Here is a 17,220-nt window from a genome sequence, read left to right on the forward strand (position 1 = left end):
ACCTCCCCGTCCCCCCCTCCGCGCCCCGCCGCACCTTTTGCTCAGAGGCCGGACCCGCACGGCCACCTTGACGTTAGCCATGGCTCGGCTCACGCCCAGCAGCCCCGGCCGCTCGCGCCCCGGCCCCGCATCGCGCCCCCGCCGCGGAGCCCCAGCGCCCGGGGAGGAGCGGAGCCGCCCGCCCCGCCCCGGCCCGGCCCCGCCGCGGAGGGGAGCGGAGGGCAGGGAGGGACGGCCTGGCCCGGGCAGCGCCCGCGGGGGCGGGAGGGAAGCCTCCCCGGGCGGAGAGGAGGGGTTTCGGGAAAACTCTCCCCAAAGCAGCCGCGCGGCAGCCTTTCCAGCACCCAAACCGGGTTCTTTTCCGCCTAAAACAGGGCCGCCGGGGAGAGCGGGACCTCCAGGCCAAGAGACGGTGGGTTCAGGCTTAAAATGGCCAGGGACACCCCTGCTCCCCCCGGCAGCACCAGCAAGTTCTCATTTGCAGCAGCGTAACAACCCGGATTTTAGCTCAGAGCTGAACGCCGGCAGTCCGATGAGACGGGTGCTGCCCTGACTACCCGAGAGACACCCGTTTGCTTCAGCAGTAAAGAACTGGCAGTCGATCACATTTGTTTTCCGTGCAGGCAATCAGAAAACCAGCACTGTTTAAAGTGCAAAGCACTCCACATTTAATTAATTTGACAGTAATTTAAGGAAGGTAAGTATCCCTTCCTTACCAGTGCTAAAGGAAAGCTCTCAAGTGTTTTAAATTCCTTTGAAAACCTCCAATCTTTATGTGGGTTGTATTTATTGTGTAAAATAAAATTTTGAAACTTCTGAAGAACTATAATTGAAATCAATGTCAAACTGTTGCATTGCTAAAGGTTTTGCACTTAGAGTAATATAAAAACCACCAGAAGTTTTAAAAAATTGGTTTTAGAATATTGTCCCTGTCAGCTACTGACATTATTGTGAAGATGTGAGAGCAAGCAGCATTGGCTGCATGCGTAAACCAGATGCCAGGCTCAACGGACAATTCCTGTTTGATTTTTGCCAATGTCGTTACTCATTTTTAACTGGACTTTTTCTGGTTTTGCATTTCAAAATATGAGAAACTCTGCGCTATATCTGAATATCATACAGGAATGTTTTACAGTCCATTTAAACAACTTCTGTTTAAATTGCCTTTTAACTGTACTGTTTATTTGTAGTTTAAGTATAGTTCTTATGAAACAATTCACCTTAAGCTCCAGAAACCTTATATCTAAATGAAAAAGATACCAGAATACAGAAACCTTCAGAGTGAAGTATGGGATAGATCCTTTGGATCCAACACTTTTCCCAATTCATGACCTGCCACAGAGATGCTAAAATGAATTCCTACAAGCTGTGAATCACTGTTTACTTGAACAGATTTATCTGTTTAATCATACTAAAGAATGAGTTGGTATGTCAATGGCAAATGGTATTAGCTAAACTCTACCATCTCCACAGCCAACTCTCTAATAATAGATACAGTAAAAGAAGAAAATATGCTCGACTCCTTGGGATACGGCAAAAACACGTATTTGTCTTCATTTGAAGGAATTATAATGAACAAACTAACTAGAAATGTTTTCATCTTATTTCTGGAAGCATTAAATTACAACAGCTTTAATTTGCCTGGCCTAAATCATTACCTTAAGACAATGAGAGAGAGGCTAAGCCTGTGATGGATGCACAGGACGATGATCCCAGAAGTCTGGATTCTGTCCCTTCCCATTTCACAGACTGTGCAAAGCATTTTCAGTAAAAATGCCAGCTCCTCCTCTGCAATTGTGTGGAAGACCTTCATTTCCACATCTGAAACGACAGTGATGTGGGACTTTGGACTCACATCCTGCAACGACATATAGCAAGTGTTCACACAAAGATCCCATTCAAGTTTATGGGACTCAAATGCCAGTTTATATTCTCAGATCCTATCTACCGACATTCTGCTCGACTTAATCCAAATTGTTTCTATCGTCTTAACTTTTCTCAACAGCAGCAGAGAGGAACACCAGCTACGCTTACATAGTATACTACAGAATTGTTAAGCTATACTCCTTGACAGCACACACACTTTGTAGTCTACAAAGATTAAAATGGGATTCTCAGAAAATTTCAAATATAGAGTAGACCAATTACAAGTAAGTCAGATCAGAGAGTGCTCAACAAAGAACCAAAGATTTCTTCCTTAATTCTACTTTACGTTTTTATGCAATAGTCAAATAAACTAGAGTGAAATTTATGTGGTACTGAGCCACCTGGTGGTTACTTTCAAAAAATAGGAGGGACTGAAGACTATATTTATCACCATCATAGAAATGTGGTTTGCCAATCAGTAGACCTGCCATATATCACCAAGTCCATTCCCTGCTTTCCCACACAACAAAATCATAGCCATAATAAACTGTAATTTAAAACTGGTTTAATTTCTTGGTTGGAACTCCTATGGAAGCATAAGCTGGGACCTAAGACTTTGCACTGTTCTTTTAATTATAGGATTTTATAACAAAATAAAACCCAAGAAACTGAGCTTTTGAAATCTGGTGCTTTTATTGAAGTTTTATAGTGACATACAAAATACAGTGTTTTATCAAGATGCTTATAAAAATGAATAGAGACACTATAGCAAGTGCATAAGAAATATCAAAACAAATTTGCATTGACAATCCAGGCTCCAAGGGAATCCTGTCCAACTATTTCAAAAAGGAACTCCTTAACAGTCTTCTCAGTAGTCTGTCTTCCTATGAGCTACTGCTCATTGTCCTTGTTGTTTGGTTTTGGTTTGGTTTTTTTTTTTTAATAGTTGGAGAACTGTTACAGAAGAACAGAAACATAACTACCTACAAAATCCCCGTTGGATTAAAGCACAACTATGTTGTAGTTTTCACCCAAAGGTAGTTCTTTGAATAGGCATCCTATTTGAGGAAAATGATTCGTTAGGTTAAAGATAAGCCAAAGTCCAATTCAGCAGTATTGCAGATGCTGTCAGAATACACTTCTTTTTGCAGTTCTCTCCATTTCAGTATTTGCTCTGCCAGCTCCTCCAACTCTATCACGAGCACCTCTGTTTTTGTCAAAGCAGTGTTCTGAAGCAGAAAAGAGTTGGATTTCATCTCTATACATTCTGTCAATCTAGGAGGACAACCAAGCAGCATTGAATTCTTAATGCTGAAGGAGACAGAAGGCTCAGTTCTTTTGCTACTCACCATATTCTTAATGATGTTTGGTATCTGAGGGATGCTTCTTACGGTCTGCAAATGGCTTTCAAGCTTCTCAATGAAAGTCACAGCCTCAGTCAACAACTCTACTACATACCTGTAACCAAGAATGAGCCCCCTACTCAAAAGTTGTGCAAAACAATGAGGATTTAATACTTCCAAGCTCTTATTTCTTTCCCTTGTGGGTTTTCTTAGTTCTCTTCTCCAGTTTTATGCAAGATCCTAACCATCTAATTAATTTCTCTGCAATTACACTTCTTTTATGACTCTCAGCAACAAGTAGGGCAGGAATTACAGACGTGAATATGCACTTCTTCAGTAACTGGACTAGATTTTTAGGCCATGAGAAGGACTGTATTTTTAAAACACGTACTATGCTTGTCTGTGAATCATTCACACACTTATTCTGAGCAAGTCACAGTAGAAGGAAGACATCAAATGCTAAAGTCACAATTCCTACCTATGGAGAAGCATAATGGATCAAGCATTTAAGACATCTGTTTAAAACAATACAAGTCATTGTGTAATCTTCAGAAGACAAGACCAATAACCTAAGCAATTATTCGTAAAAATACATATCACTACCTTTCTATGAATTCAGCGATGAGTAAACTACTAGCTTTTAGCTGAGGTTCTGCTACCATTTTTTATTTTTATTCTTCTTAATGGAAAAGTGAATGAAAGCATGCGATTTTTACTGCCTATTAGTTCAAATTAATTTGGACTCCTGCAAACAAAGAACAATTATTTTTTATATGCCTACTTGTGGAAAGTAGCCTCAATAGGCAGGCTCTCTTGACATCTGGGTTTTATCAACCTCTTCCTAAGAGCTCTCTTCTCTTTCAGTACAGCTTCCAAGTGTTTGTTCATATCTTGCAAAATCTCACATTTTTTGCCTATAAAATAAAATTGCAAAGTTGAAACTATCATCCTGCTAAAACAAGAGCAAAATTTCTTCTGGAGAAAGACAGAAAGAAAAAGTCTGTTCTATTGCACTGGACAGTTTACGCTCAAGAAAGGTATCATTAATCAGAATGACTTCTGTTGGATTGTAGAGGACTTCATATCAGCGTGCACCTCAAAGTCATAATACCTACTTTTTAGAGATACAGCTTTGTTAATTATTTTACATTCTTTATAGTTTTAAGCAACCATCTTCGAGATGAAACCAACTTCTTAAACTATACCATAGCATTGAAGTATTACAATATACTTCACTAGCCTAACACAGTAGTAGCAAGCTGGAATGTTTTTAAGCATCCATAAAATTGTAGTGGGAAAAGTGCGAAATAATAAAGAAATGAATACATATGCTCCCAAAATACTAAAATGAAAATCCAAGTAATTTTAAGGGCATACTGATGCAGCAGAAATACACCGAGTTACTGGAAAAGCAGCAAAGTAGCACACAGGCCAAGGGAAGCAAGTCGGGTTACTGATGATCTCTGAACTCCTGATGCTCCACTGACCCTGGGGAGCTGATCGCACACACACACAACTTTTTTGGAGAATGAGTTACGCACGGAGCTTCTACTGAGACAGCAGAAGGTGCAAGTTCAAATAGTGTGGAAGCATTCTTTAGGGGCTGATAAAACACCTGCCACCTCTAACAAGCTATCCAGTGGAGAAAGCTGCAATAACTTCTAGAAGTGTCATGTACTCAGATGAAACGTCAATCTGCTGATGAAGTCATTTAACACTCTTGGTTTTTCTAAGGTACAACTGCACTTACCTAAGTAAAAAGGGTGAGCAATGTCTGCTGTCTCCTTCTCCAACTGCAGCATTTCAGTTTTCAGTTTCTTCTACAACAATAATAACATCAAATGAAAATGCATTTTAACATACTTATCCAGGTATTGTTGACTCTCTTGGGGCGGGGGAGGAAGGAGAAAGGGAGAAAGCAGGAGCGTGGGGGAGAACGCGGGTAAAAGAGAGCGAGCATTTGCATGAGAGCATGTTACCATGTGTTTCTACTACTAGGTGGGGCTTTTTTGATCAATAGGAAGACTGTTTAAAAAAACCTAAACAATTTAGTGATTTATTGGGAATTTGTACTGGAAAAGACAGATCCTGCAATTCATTCCTAAACCACAGAAACGTACATCTCCTACAAAGCAGTTTCATAGTCTATATTCTACTAAAGAACCTCTCACAGCCCCAAGTTTCTTCCTTCTAGCAAAGATTGGTTTGTGTTGGGTTGGGTTTTTTTAGCTGTGGGAGAAGCTCTCTCAGGAGAAACTCCTAGCTTTAATTCTTTCCAATGACAAACCAGCACAGGAGCAGCAGATACCTTCCTGGGGCTGAGAGAGTTGTGGTTGTTTTGGCTAGACAAGAGAAGACTGAGGAAAGTATAGAAGAGGATGACATATCAGTCTCTCAGGACACACAGAGAACTGTTGCTTTGCTTTTCTTGATCACTGAGGAGAGGACAAAAGTAAACCTGCTTCACTCACAGCATGTTGAACATTTGTCAGAGAGAGTACTTTGCGTGTGAAACCTTCCAGCAAAGGAGGCCAAGTAGCCACCTTACTGGGAGCCGGAAACTGTTCGTTCCTTCTGCCCATCAATACAGGATGATGCCAGCTGTTTAACTCATTCTCCAAAAAAGTCAACAGTGAATTTGTCACACTGCTTTGCAGTAAGGCTTTGTAGCTGCCAGAGCCCACATTGTGTAACTTAATAAACCAGTTTTTGTACCAGTGGGCAAATGCTCAGAAAACATTATCACAAAATACAAGCCAACAGCTAATTCAGGCAGTAGGAAATGACTGAGGTTACCTCTTGTTAACCAACAAAATGGTCTAGTTGCCTATAAAGAAACACATTTTTGTGAATTGAAATCAACTACAAATTCTTATTTGTTCTTCAGTTTCTTCAGAAAATTTCAGGTAACACTTCAGTCAAAGATGCAGGCTGCTGCGTCTTTCCAAAAACTTTTGTTTCATAATTTTGTTCTTTTCTTTATGACAACTCAGTCCACAGGGAAAAAGTGCCAACTGTTAAACTGCTGAACTGTTAAAAAACCCCAAACCTGAAACAATAGCACATGGCAGTCCGATACCTCATCAGGTGCCATGTATTATCACTAAGTATCGACGTGTTGAATGTACACTGACAACAGTAAAGGCTGTACCTCATTGATTTCAGCTTGAATGTTTGCCATTTTTTCCATCTCTGAGAATTTCACAAAGCACGGGGCTTTTCTACAGGTTAAATCCAATGTCTCCTGTAAAAGGAAAACAACGGTAAAAAAATGCAGTCAGCAGCAAGAACGTAATAGGCAAATTCTCAAGATTGGCTTTTGAAGTTACTGTTAATCTCTTACACTATACAATACAGTAAATTTAATCTGAACAACTCATAAAATACACGCATTATTCGGGGAAAATGAACATGACTGAAAAGAAAATTTCATAAAAGGCAGTATGAGAGCGCTGCCAACGATCCCGGCTTGCACGCTGCTGCAACGCACTAGAGGGCATCGAAAAACCCTCACGTCCACGCTCCAGAAAAATACACACCAGAAGGCACGGCTATTCCCTGTAAGGAAAGCTGCCAGCAGCCAAAAACGTAAGAGATCCCACAATAAAAGGAAAAACTTCTCTGCCTTTCCAATTAACAAGCGTTTACGCAAACAGTAACACGGTTCAGCACTTTCACCTTATTTCAAGACGCACAGCCGGCACCGTGGCGGGCAAGGCACTAAAGCAGGGGTTTAGGTGGGGTGCGAGGCGCTGCACCTGCAGTCACCACGGGTGAGGGACGGCCACAGCGGGAGGAGGAGAGCTGCCGCACAGCACCCGAGCCACGGCTCCTCCAAGCCTCTACCACAGGTAGGTTTTGTTACGCCATTATTTCCCCCGCCGCCGCTCCAGCGTGGCCCACTCCGGGCCGTTACCTGGCTCACGACGCCCGCCGCCAGGCACCGCGCCAGCAGGGCGGCCGCCGCCGTGGGCTGCCCCGCCTCCCAAAGGCCGCGGCCGGCCTCAGCGCCGCTCCGCTCCTCACCGCCCTTCGCGTCTCGCCACCGGCTCAGCTCCAGCGCCCTGCGCGCCGGCCAGGCCGCCCTGCGGGGCCTGGGTCTGGCGGCCGCCGTCCCTATGGAAGCGGGGCGGCGACGCTCCGCCATGCTGGGTGTCCCGGAAGCCCGGGAAGATGGCGGCATGCATGGCCGGCGGGCGGCCGCCATGTTGGGTGTGACAGGAAGGGGGGGGGGGGGTGTGACACGCGTCCGGTTCCGGCGGAGCCGGTAAGCGCTTTTGGAGCGTCCGTTCTCGAAGGGCGGCGGCGGAGCGCGGGGGAGGGTGCGGGGGGCTCCGCCGCCGCGGAACGACGGCGCGCGGCGCCTGTACAGGTGGGCCGGGCCGGGCCGGGCCGGGTCCGGCTGCCCCCACCGGAGCTCCCTGCGGTGGCGGGGCCAGGGCCGAGGGCTAAGCGGCCCCGATGGGGCCCGGGGCAGCGGGGGCGGGGGTGAGGCGGAGGGACCGGGGCCTGCAGCGGGTGATTGCTGGCTTTGCCCCGTGCCGAGGGTCCTGCTGCCCCGCTTCGAGCCGTCGCGGCAGGGAGTGCTGCTTCTCTTGGGCTCCTCGTCCCGGCGGTTTACGTGCCGTATTGGGCTTTATTCCCCACCGGGCACTAATCCTTCGGCCTGTAATCCGGCGCAGTTTGTCGTGGGGGTTAAACCCTGCTGGAGTTACGGGAGATGGATGTCGTGTCAGCATCTAGAGGCACAAGAAAGGAGTCGAGTCTCTAAATGAAACAAATGTTTCCAAAAAAGCAAATAAAACTAATATTGAAAGCAGGTCAGTGCTGGTAGATGCCACTGAAATCATGGCCAGTCTCCATGGAGAATCTCCTTACGCTACTGGGCCCTGAAAGAGGCAAAATGTGGAAAGTGTGCCATTTTTCCACTTAGTTTTAACTGTATTTGTTGCATCATTTTAATATTCAAACTGCTATAATGAAGGCACCTTAAGCTAGGTAAATCTTTTAAGTTCTAGGTTTTAGTTATGACGGAGATGAAAACACAGCAGTGAAACGGTTCAGTATGTTGAGATGCTTGTAGTGCTGAAGACATTACACATAAAATGACTTTTTACATTTGTTTTATCACAGAGACTTTGGATTGCAGTTCTCCAGTGCAGAATAACTGAGAGAAACTTGCTGAGATTACCGTTCGAACTCTGTATGCTTCACAAAGAACTGTTAGGATGGGAAATAGTGCATTAAAAGCTCACCTGGAGACAGCACAGAAAACTGGTGTGTTTCAGCTAACAGCGAAGGGACTGACAGAGGTATTGTAACTGTAGTGGAAACGTGGCTGTTTGTGTGTATGACTGACAATTTTGGAAAGAAATTTCCACCTCATTATGCACTGCGTACATTTATTTCTCATAAATAGTGATGAATAATATTATTTCAAGAATTTTTTTTTCCTTTTTGCAGAGCACATTTTTGCTTGTCTGTCAGGACACTTGCATGCTTCGATCTTATGCTTTAGAGTGCATATATGTTCAAGAAGTACTAGTTATGATGTTGTTTTGCTTTTTAAAGAAGGGCTATAAACTTGGGAAAAAAACTAAATTTTATAACTGTATTGTTCCCTAGAAAGATACTCCACAATTTGTCGCATTTAGATACTTATGCTGTATTTAACTGTAGTCATATGAATAGTCTGTACAGGCTGTCCACTGGGCTGGAAGCATCTTGAGGTTTATTATATGAGAAATTGTCTTGACTCTGACTCAACTGCAGAAAAACACAGAATGTCTTGGAACCATAAATCTAGTAACAATTCACAGGATAGCCAAAATAGCTATATTGCAGTAATTTTCCATGACTTCTCTAAAGTATCTTCTTCCACTATCCTACCTTCTCTTTTCCCTTTTCCCCTGCCAAACCAAAGGAGAATCAAAACCACTGGTCTATTGACCAGGACTCGCTGATGGTGATTGTCAGGTTTTTCTTTTTTTCGGCTCAGTGCCAAGTGCAGATTGAAGTGGTACAGGATGTAAATAAGAATAAGGAAAATGGTTTACATAATTATTTAAAAAGAGAAAAATTTGCCAATCCTACTCTGCTAAAACATAGAGTTGTTAACTAGCTGTAGAATATTTTTAAATGATAGGCATGTTTAAGAGAAACACACAAGAGGACTAGAACATAAACGAGCTCATGTCACGGTCTACTTCCTTCTCCCTTTTTAATTTAAATTCTTTGGCTTAAAAACTACTCCTCCTAGATGTTAGACTGTCTCCTTTATATCCCTTTTCCCTTCCTCAGATGAAAAAATATTTTTAAAACTATGCATTAAGCAAATTTGCCAACTTAGTTGCACACTGTGGTGATTGGACATTGTGATACATATGACAGTATGTAATAGCGATACAAATTTCAGTTAAAATTTTAAGTTGTATAACTTGAACATTCAAAGTTGTATCAACTATTTAAATGCTGTATCTTTTTTGTCCCCCATAGTTTCCTGAAGATCTGCAGAAGCTAACAAGCAACTTAAGGACAATAGACTTGTCAAACAACAAAATAGAGCTCTTGCCACCACTCATTGGAAAATTTTCCTTTTTGAAGAGCCTTGTTCTAAACAACAACAAACTGAGTATGCCTGCTAATTAATATCTCCACAGATTTTTAAAATAATAACCTGACTTCTCTGATCAGAAACTAAATTTAATGATTTAATGGGGAGTTTAGTCACCTAAACTGAAATCTTTGGAATTCATGTACAGGAAAAAAATCCCCAAACCATAAATTCTTCAAAACTAGTTACCAACTTAGTTGTATTATCATTTTTACAATGACATGCAAGTACTTAAAACCATAAAATGTTTCTGCGCTGTGACTTGTCTGATCTGAAGGTTTAACAGTGTCAGATGGTTTAGTACTTGCACAGAGAACAGGTAATGAAGATGATCTGTAGAAAATGTTGCTGGCCATTCAATGGTTGTTACAGTTTCTGTTGGACAAACGTCCAACCTTATGGAAATGTTAGGATGAGGTGAAGAAACTAACTTTTTAATGTGTTAATTGTGTATTATCTGCCTTTTTGAAAAACAAATGCAATTTACAAGCCTCTCTGACTCTATAGTGGAACTCGAGGAGTGCTACAGGTAACACACATGTGTAGGTAGAATGAGGGATGAATGAATGCCAGCAGAGCTTACCTGGTGAAGCTTATCTGCTAGTATGATACAATACGAATTATCTGAGAACTTACTTTTGAGTGAGTTGAGTAATACCTCTAAAGGGCTGCAGCAGACCTGAAGCTGTGAATTGTGTGGTACTTCAAATGTCATAGAATACATTGGCAAAGTGGTTAGTAAAGAGTATAACCGATAGTCTAAAATCCTCTGAGAGTAGTGTTTTCAGCCTGTGAAAAAGGCAAGGTCTGCCTTGTCTGCAGATTATTTTTAAGATGTTTATGGAAGATGGTTAAAAAGCATGTGTTAGTGGGCTTAAGTTTCTGTGCAGGGATCTGTGCCTTCACTGGAAAATGGGGAGGAATTCTGTGAGAAATTACTGTAATATAGCACTGTTTTCCATGCAGAAGCTTATTTGAATTATATGGGTATGAATGTTTACTGCTCTTTGTTTAGGTCATCTCTTTGTTCTGTCACTTATTTCTAGCTGCTTTACCTGAGGAGCTGTGTAAACTGAAAAAACTGGAAACACTACATTTGAATGGCAATCACTTGAGGCAGCTACCGGCTGCATTTGGACAACTTTCGGCTCTCAAAACCCTGAGCCTTTCTGGAAACCAGCTTCGGACTGTGCCTACACAACTCTGTGGTCTTCGCCATTTGGATGTGGTAGATCTTTCCAAAAACCAGATCCAAAACGTACCCGACACTGTGGAAGAATTGCAGGCTATTGAGCTCAATTTGAATCAGAATCAGGTCTGGTAACTGAGATATTACGGGCATGTAGATTTAGGACGTGGTTTATCTTGGACTTAGTGCATCCAGAGAACATAAGCCGAGACTATTGAAACTTTACAGCAAAAAACATCTCTTGGACACAACAGAAATGAGGGATCATAACAAGAATTTGTGTACTGATACATCCAACTGCCTGATTTGACTAACTAACAAATCCTGAATTTAATCATACAAAAAATTATTTGAACAGTTCTTGAGTAGGAATCTGATAAACAGGTGTCTAGGTTGCCTGTCATCATGGAAGAAAGAAAAGTTACTTGGATTTTTTGACCATTATTATCATTGCTTACGCATTGTTGTTAAGTAGTTACTGTTCATGTAGTTTATATTTACAACATGATAATTGTTTCATGTTAGTCTGAAACACAGATCACTTAAAGTAATCATGGATCACTAACATTTTAATCCCATTTCTCTTTGTTTTTTTTATTTCTACCAGATTTCCCAGATCTCAGTGCAGATCTCCCACTGTCCACGCCTCAAAGTCTTGCGTTTAGAAGAAAACTGTCTAGAACTCAGCATGCTTCCTCAAAGCATCCTCAGTGATTCCCAGATCTCACTGCTTGCAGTAGAAGGTAACCTCTTTGAAATCAAGAAACTCAGAGAACTGGAAGGTTATGACAAGGTTTGTGTCTTTTTTTTTTTTTTGGTCTTTTTTTTTTCAAGAAGCTTCTGGTGAAGTCCTTACCCAGTACCTCCTCACAATACTGAGCTTTTATGCTGGTGAATAAAAGCACAGTCTACTGGTATTGTCACTAGTACTGGATTCATAACTAATCTCTGAAAAGAATTTCAAGAGTTCTTCAAAGGTTAACTTTCTCATTCTGATTCAGGATCAGTGTTCTTTCATCAGCATCTTTTGAAGGGTAGCTAATGATGACAGGTGTGTGAAGGAGCAAGTCTTCACTTTGATGGGACAAAAAATAATGGATCCTTCCTATTATGCAGCATTCGTAACTGTTTAACGTTAGTTCATCCTTAATGCTTGAGATCTGACTGTTCAGCACTGTGGGGACGGACTTTCTAGAATATTAATCTGAATTACAGCAAATGGCAGAAAGTTTTTTGTTGTGTTTTTTTTTTTAATTAAAGCTCTAATAGTTGTGTCTGGGAAATGCAAATACGCTTTAGAGGCAGAGTGCTTTTGAGTCTGAGAGCAGAAGCTTAGCTTCTTTCAATAATGAATCTTGTATTAATTTCTGAATCTTAGATATTTTTGTTTTCTTTGTAGTACATGGAACGATTTACAGCTACAAAGAAGAAGTTTGCATGATCGTTATTCTGACCCTGTGTATTCCCAGTAAGAAGTTAGCGACTGAAGCACCTGCTTCACTGACGTAAACCAAGACTGATGAACGAGATGATCAGAGCACTCCTCCTCTAGTAGTCTGATATGGTCTGTTAAGGCCACATTGAATAAACTTGAACTAGAGAACATGGGTATTGAACTGACGAACCTGCCCAGGGGCCAGTTTTGATTTTTGTGCCACTATAGCTTTTAATACAATACATGTTCTCCTTTGTCAGGGCTTGTTCATTAACAGAGAGAGGGAATGAGCATTTCAAAGTTGCCAATTCCCTTCTGTCAGGAAGCTGGCTGTTGATTTGTAAGAGGATTATTTCTCCTGGAAACATTTTTCAATGATAGCACATGGAAGTTCTACCACCAAAGCAGATCTGAAACATTGTATGTCTTGCAGTAAGCACTATTCTACAGAGAAGAACTTTTACAGGTGAGGTTTTAGTTTATAACCTGTGTAAGTTTTTTATGAAGCACAAATAGTTAAGTGGCTAAGTTAAGTGTTTTATTAACTGCTTCCAGTAAACAAATCATGGTTGGAGCATTCTTCATTCATATTTTACTGTACGGGCTTTCTTTTCCCATAAGCAAGAATTGCACTACAGTCCACTTCTGCTTGAGCTGTATCAAATAGAAATGAGGTTCACCTTCAGTGTATTCAGTAAAAATGTGTATTGCTGGAAAATAGAATATCCTTGCACTGACTCCTTGTGTAGAGAGCAATGCTGAAAGTTTTAGTCGTCAGCCTACTGCTGCTGCCTTATTACCAAAAGCACCTAGAAAGAGCTAAAAATGTATGCAATTGTGTAACTTATACTGAAAAGGAAAATGTACTTGTTTATTTTAGTAAATAATTTTCAAAAAATCCGTTCAACTTTATTTGGTGTATCTGCTGCTGTCGTCACTTTAACAAGTAGCACTAAGCTATCCCTGAAAGCCCTCACTCAGGTATTTGGTTCTACCAGTTGTTGGTAACAGCTATACTTCAACTGCTTTGAGAATGCAGAGGATTCGAGTGTGTCAACACTTCGGTAACAATTCGGTCAATATGTACTGCGCGCTCCAAACAGTGAAGTAGGAACTGTACTGAGTACGCTTCTTGGCAGGATAAGCATGGATGCATCCATTCCTAATGTGACTGCCTTACACGTAATCATTCATTAAGTACTGTTCCATGCTTAAGCTTTCCTACATGAGACAAGAAAGGCGTTTAGATAGCAAACTCCTTAAACTTGCTGGTGTAATCATCAAGTGTATTCAATGTCTTATGCCATCTGCAATTAAGAAAAATGAAGTGACCTCTGTGTCAATCTTTTTCCTCAATGTAATAACTATAATTAAAATTAGCAGTAAGTGGTTCTTCTATAAGATGCTCAGACGAGGTATCTAGTTCCCTGACACTGTTGATGTCTTATTTAAATTCTTACATAGTAATACCTATTATAAGTGTGCTTTAGGTAACATCAGCTCCTTATTCAAAGGATGGATGAGATCCAACATTAAACAGGGAACCAGTTTTACTTAAGAACCCCCATTCCAGCTGTTACTTTATGGAAAAACTATCTTCCTATAAGAAGTTGCTGACAGCAGACAATGTTTACTAGGCTACTTTGTTTTGCAAGACATAACTAGGGGAGCGCTTTAAGGCGACAACTGGTATGTTGCCATAACGCAAGGCCCTATATAGACAGAAATCTATTCAGCTTCATCGCAATACACTCCACAGATTATGACATGTAAAAATTCAGTGAATAGTTTAAAGCCCGAGGCTTGTTTTAAGTTCAGGTCTTGCCATTTGATACCTACACCCCATTTGAAGTATTAAGCTTTTTTCTCTAGAGATTTGCCATGCAAGAGACATCCAAGCCCCTCAGAGAAAGAACAAAGCCCCTCAGTTACCAGATTCCCCCTTTGCACGAGAAAGGAGCAACTCACCAACTCTGGCAACTACAAAGGGGTGGTCTGTCATCGGTATGTATGCACTCGGCAACGTTGTGCTGTGGTTTCTTTTTTTTTTTTTTAAACTGGAAATATTCTGTGCTCAAACATGCTGCTTCTCTCAAGTTTAACATTTGTTTATCAGGATTCTTCAGTCTATTCAACAAAGATATATTAGAAGAGAGAGTATATTAGCACATTTAAAAATTATGAAATTAGCATTGCTATTAAAAAATTCTTACTGCTGTTAGAAGTGTTTGAGATAGTAAGTCAACATTTCTCTTGTTTATGTATACATCTACAAACCTTTCAATTACTCTGTTAGGCTCCTTTGCTACCTTGGAGTTAAGACAGCTATCAAAAATTTTGTAAAGCAAGAGGGAGAAAACCCCATACAAAATACTGAATGGTGCTGAGTTAGTCCTGGATTAGCCAAATTTGTTTCAGAACAGAGGAGGAGTATTTCCATTACAAGGAGGAAAAAAAAAAGCTGGCTGACACCCTCACATGTTTTAGATCATAGCAATAAATAACTGTTGCCAAGTCACTTAGTAGAACACTGTTCTGTACATTTCAGTACTACACATAATCTATTAGTAGTTCTATATTTATATAGTATTTTATATTCTCAGTTTTCCCTTCTCACCACACCCACTCTACAAGTGACACTATAAAACAATTTATTTCCACACACAACTACACTTGCAGCTTTCTAGTTTTGGAATTACTGAGATAGAAAATGTTACCCGAGTTAATAGTATAAACCATTCATGTATTTTGTATCAGACCCATTTTACTTGCTCTCTAATTTTCCATTGCAATAAGATACGCTTTTCATCCATTTACTCAATCAATGTTTAGATAGTGCATTGCTGTTTCAAGTGCAGCAAAGGTGAATTAGCAACTGCAGTCACTGCATTGTGGAAACAGCAAGTTGTTTCACCGTGTAGCTTTGACAGAGGAAAGAGGCTTGCAGTTCACACTATAGCTACCCCTGCGTCGAGAGGCTTAACTCATCTTTCACCAAGGAGTAGCCTAGCTTGAATTTACCAGCTATCATGGTTTAAATGTACTTATGGCACATGTGCTGCATGGCTGTCCCTAATTTTTTTTTTCCTAGTTACTGGTAGAAATATACTAGGCAGCCCCGCAGCAGTATGAGAAGTACTTCTTCCAAGCCATTCCCAGATACGCCACTCTCTCCTACAGCTCAAAGCTGCTGCAAGTCAACACAAGTCTGTCTTCCCCCCGCCCTCCTCCCCCCAAGAGCATTCGGGGAATCTGAGGCTCGAGCATCAGAGAAAATACAAATCTAAATTGCTTTGCAAGGGAAATTACATTGGCAGTAGATTAAATCACTGGATTTCACCTATTGGACTAGGTATTTGCCGAGCATCTGTTACCGATACTTGACTGGAGAGTTTTATTCTGCTTAGTTCCTTTATCATCCTGAAGTATAGTCCATGACAAATCAGTCTTTCAAAGAAGAGGTGGAAACATTTCATAGTTTGAAGTTAGGTGATGTTGATTATGCAGGGATGAAAACTAGAGTGTGGGGAAAAAAAAAATCAAAATATTCTTCTTTTCTGGACTACACCCATTCCTTTGTTAGCATTAGGATTTCTGTGAAATAAAAATAGAAGTGAAACTTCCTAGTTGCATAGTAGCAACTAGTTCTGCCAAGTTTTTCAAGGACAGGAAACTAAGCAAAGAAATTTCTAAGAGAAAATAGTTTTCAAACACATTCAGTTATAAAAGTGTGTATTTTTTGTGCACAATATATAGTTTAACAATCAAAAGCAGAAACTGTAAACCTTCATTCTTAATAGCATTCAGAAATACAAAGATGTACATGTGCTGATTCCATCCCATAGATATGGAAATTAAGCATCTATTCTATAGACAACAGTAAGACAATCCAAGAAGCAGACTGTGTTGTTCATTAACATGAAGGCACCAACTCCCTCACAGATTTGGCTCTTGCTGCATCAGAAAATAGTATTGATATTCTGCTAACACTCAAGCTTAGAGACTCAGAAATTACTTCCTTGTGTGTATTCATTGCAATATTACAATTCTGATATACCAATCACAGCATTCTCTCAGCCAACGTGCTAATTTGTTTTTAGAGCTCAGGGAAGTTGAGAACATGGACTTGTAATGGCAAGGGAGAAAAGCATTCCAATGTTTGGAATTTCCAGATGCTACAGAGCAGGTTTGCACTGTTGTAAGCAGAATGAGGTAACCGCTTTAGTCTTCTGTTTCAGGAGACAACCGTAATTAAATAATGTATGCTTTGATTTTACAACCAGCAGCAAATATTCCTTCAGTTAACCTGAAGTTTGTAAGAAGGAAAAAAAAAAAAGCATACAAATCCCCTATGCCTTCCCATGCAAGTGTTTGTTAGAAATTTACTATGCAGTGTTCTTAAAAGTACTTTTTTGCTACTTGTGTTTTTAAGCACACAATTTTTGTTCTTAGTGGGGTAGATAATGAGTTTTTAAAATTCATTAGCTTTCCAACAATTACTGGAAGCCAGACAGAAGCTAACATGCACCACTGAAGTATCCAGTCCCCTAAAAATGACTTTACCTTACTCACATACAACAATCTACCACTGGCCTATTTATTACATGCAGCAGCTCCACCCTTTGGTCAGAGGTTTTTTTGTTTGTTTATGGTTCGTGTTTTTTTTTTTTTTGGTTGGTTTTTTTTTTTGGGGGGGGGGCGGGGAGGGAGGCGGGGAGGGGAGTGTGGGCAGTGGTTTTCTCTTCTTTAAATATCAAGTTGTCCCAGGGGTGAA

General features: G+C 40.9%; 2 protein-coding genes across 3 annotated transcripts in view; one reads left to right on the plus strand and one right to left on the minus strand.

Annotated features, from left to right (window-relative positions):
- The window catches only part of STARD9 (StAR related lipid transfer domain containing 9), a 123,038-nt gene extending 115,595 nt beyond the window's left edge, over positions 1 to 7,443 (minus strand). Inside the window, exons 1-6 of the mRNA XM_075152051.1 lie at positions 7,126 to 7,443; positions 6,361 to 6,453; positions 4,960 to 5,029; positions 3,991 to 4,123; positions 3,216 to 3,324; positions 1,659 to 1,858 (exon numbers count right to left, since the gene is read on the minus strand). Of these exons, the coding sequence (XP_075008152.1) occupies positions 1,659 to 1,858; positions 3,216 to 3,324; positions 3,991 to 4,123; positions 4,960 to 5,029; positions 6,361 to 6,453; positions 7,126 to 7,416 (896 nt within the window). The 5' untranslated portion in view covers positions 7,417 to 7,443. The remainder of the gene's footprint in view (positions 1 to 1,658; positions 1,859 to 3,215; positions 3,325 to 3,990; positions 4,124 to 4,959; positions 5,030 to 6,360; positions 6,454 to 7,125) is intronic.
- Positions 7,439 to 13,358, plus strand: LRRC57 (leucine rich repeat containing 57). Of its 2 annotated transcripts, none has more exons than XM_075152075.1 (6): positions 7,439 to 7,476; positions 8,343 to 8,521; positions 9,705 to 9,840; positions 10,869 to 11,137; positions 11,619 to 11,804; positions 12,411 to 13,358. In XM_075152075.1, exons 2-6 carry the CDS (start codon positions 8,438 to 8,440, stop codon positions 12,450 to 12,452), a joined length of 717 nt encoding a protein of 238 aa, XP_075008176.1. In that variant the 5' UTR covers positions 7,439 to 7,476; positions 8,343 to 8,437; the 3' UTR covers positions 12,453 to 13,358. The 2 variants fall into 2 exon arrangements, with proteins under 2 accessions (XP_075008176.1, XP_075008175.1); XM_075152074.1 differs by having other exon boundaries at positions 7,476 to 7,581.
- Positions 13,359 to 17,220: the final 3,862 nt, after the last annotated feature.

This window comes from Calonectris borealis, chromosome 5, assembly GCF_964195595.1.
Source record: "Calonectris borealis chromosome 5, bCalBor7.hap1.2, whole genome shotgun sequence".
Taxonomy (NCBI): domain Eukaryota; kingdom Metazoa; phylum Chordata; class Aves; order Procellariiformes; family Procellariidae; genus Calonectris; species Calonectris borealis.

What these genes read in the sequence shown, in the direction of transcription:
- LRRC57 (XM_075152075.1), top strand. Translation starts at nt 8,438, where the DNA reads ATGGGAAATAGTGCATTAAAAGCTCACCTGGAGACAGCACAGAAAACT. An exon ending in TCAATTTGAATCAGAATCAG is followed by an intron (nt 11,138 to 11,618) that starts GTCTGGTAACTG and finishes TATTTCTACCAG; the next exon opens with ATTTCCCAGATCTCAGTGCA. An exon ending in AACTGGAAGGTTATGACAAG is followed by an intron (nt 11,805 to 12,410) that starts GTTTGTGTCTTT and finishes TTTTCTTTGTAG; the next exon opens with TACATGGAACGATTTACAGC.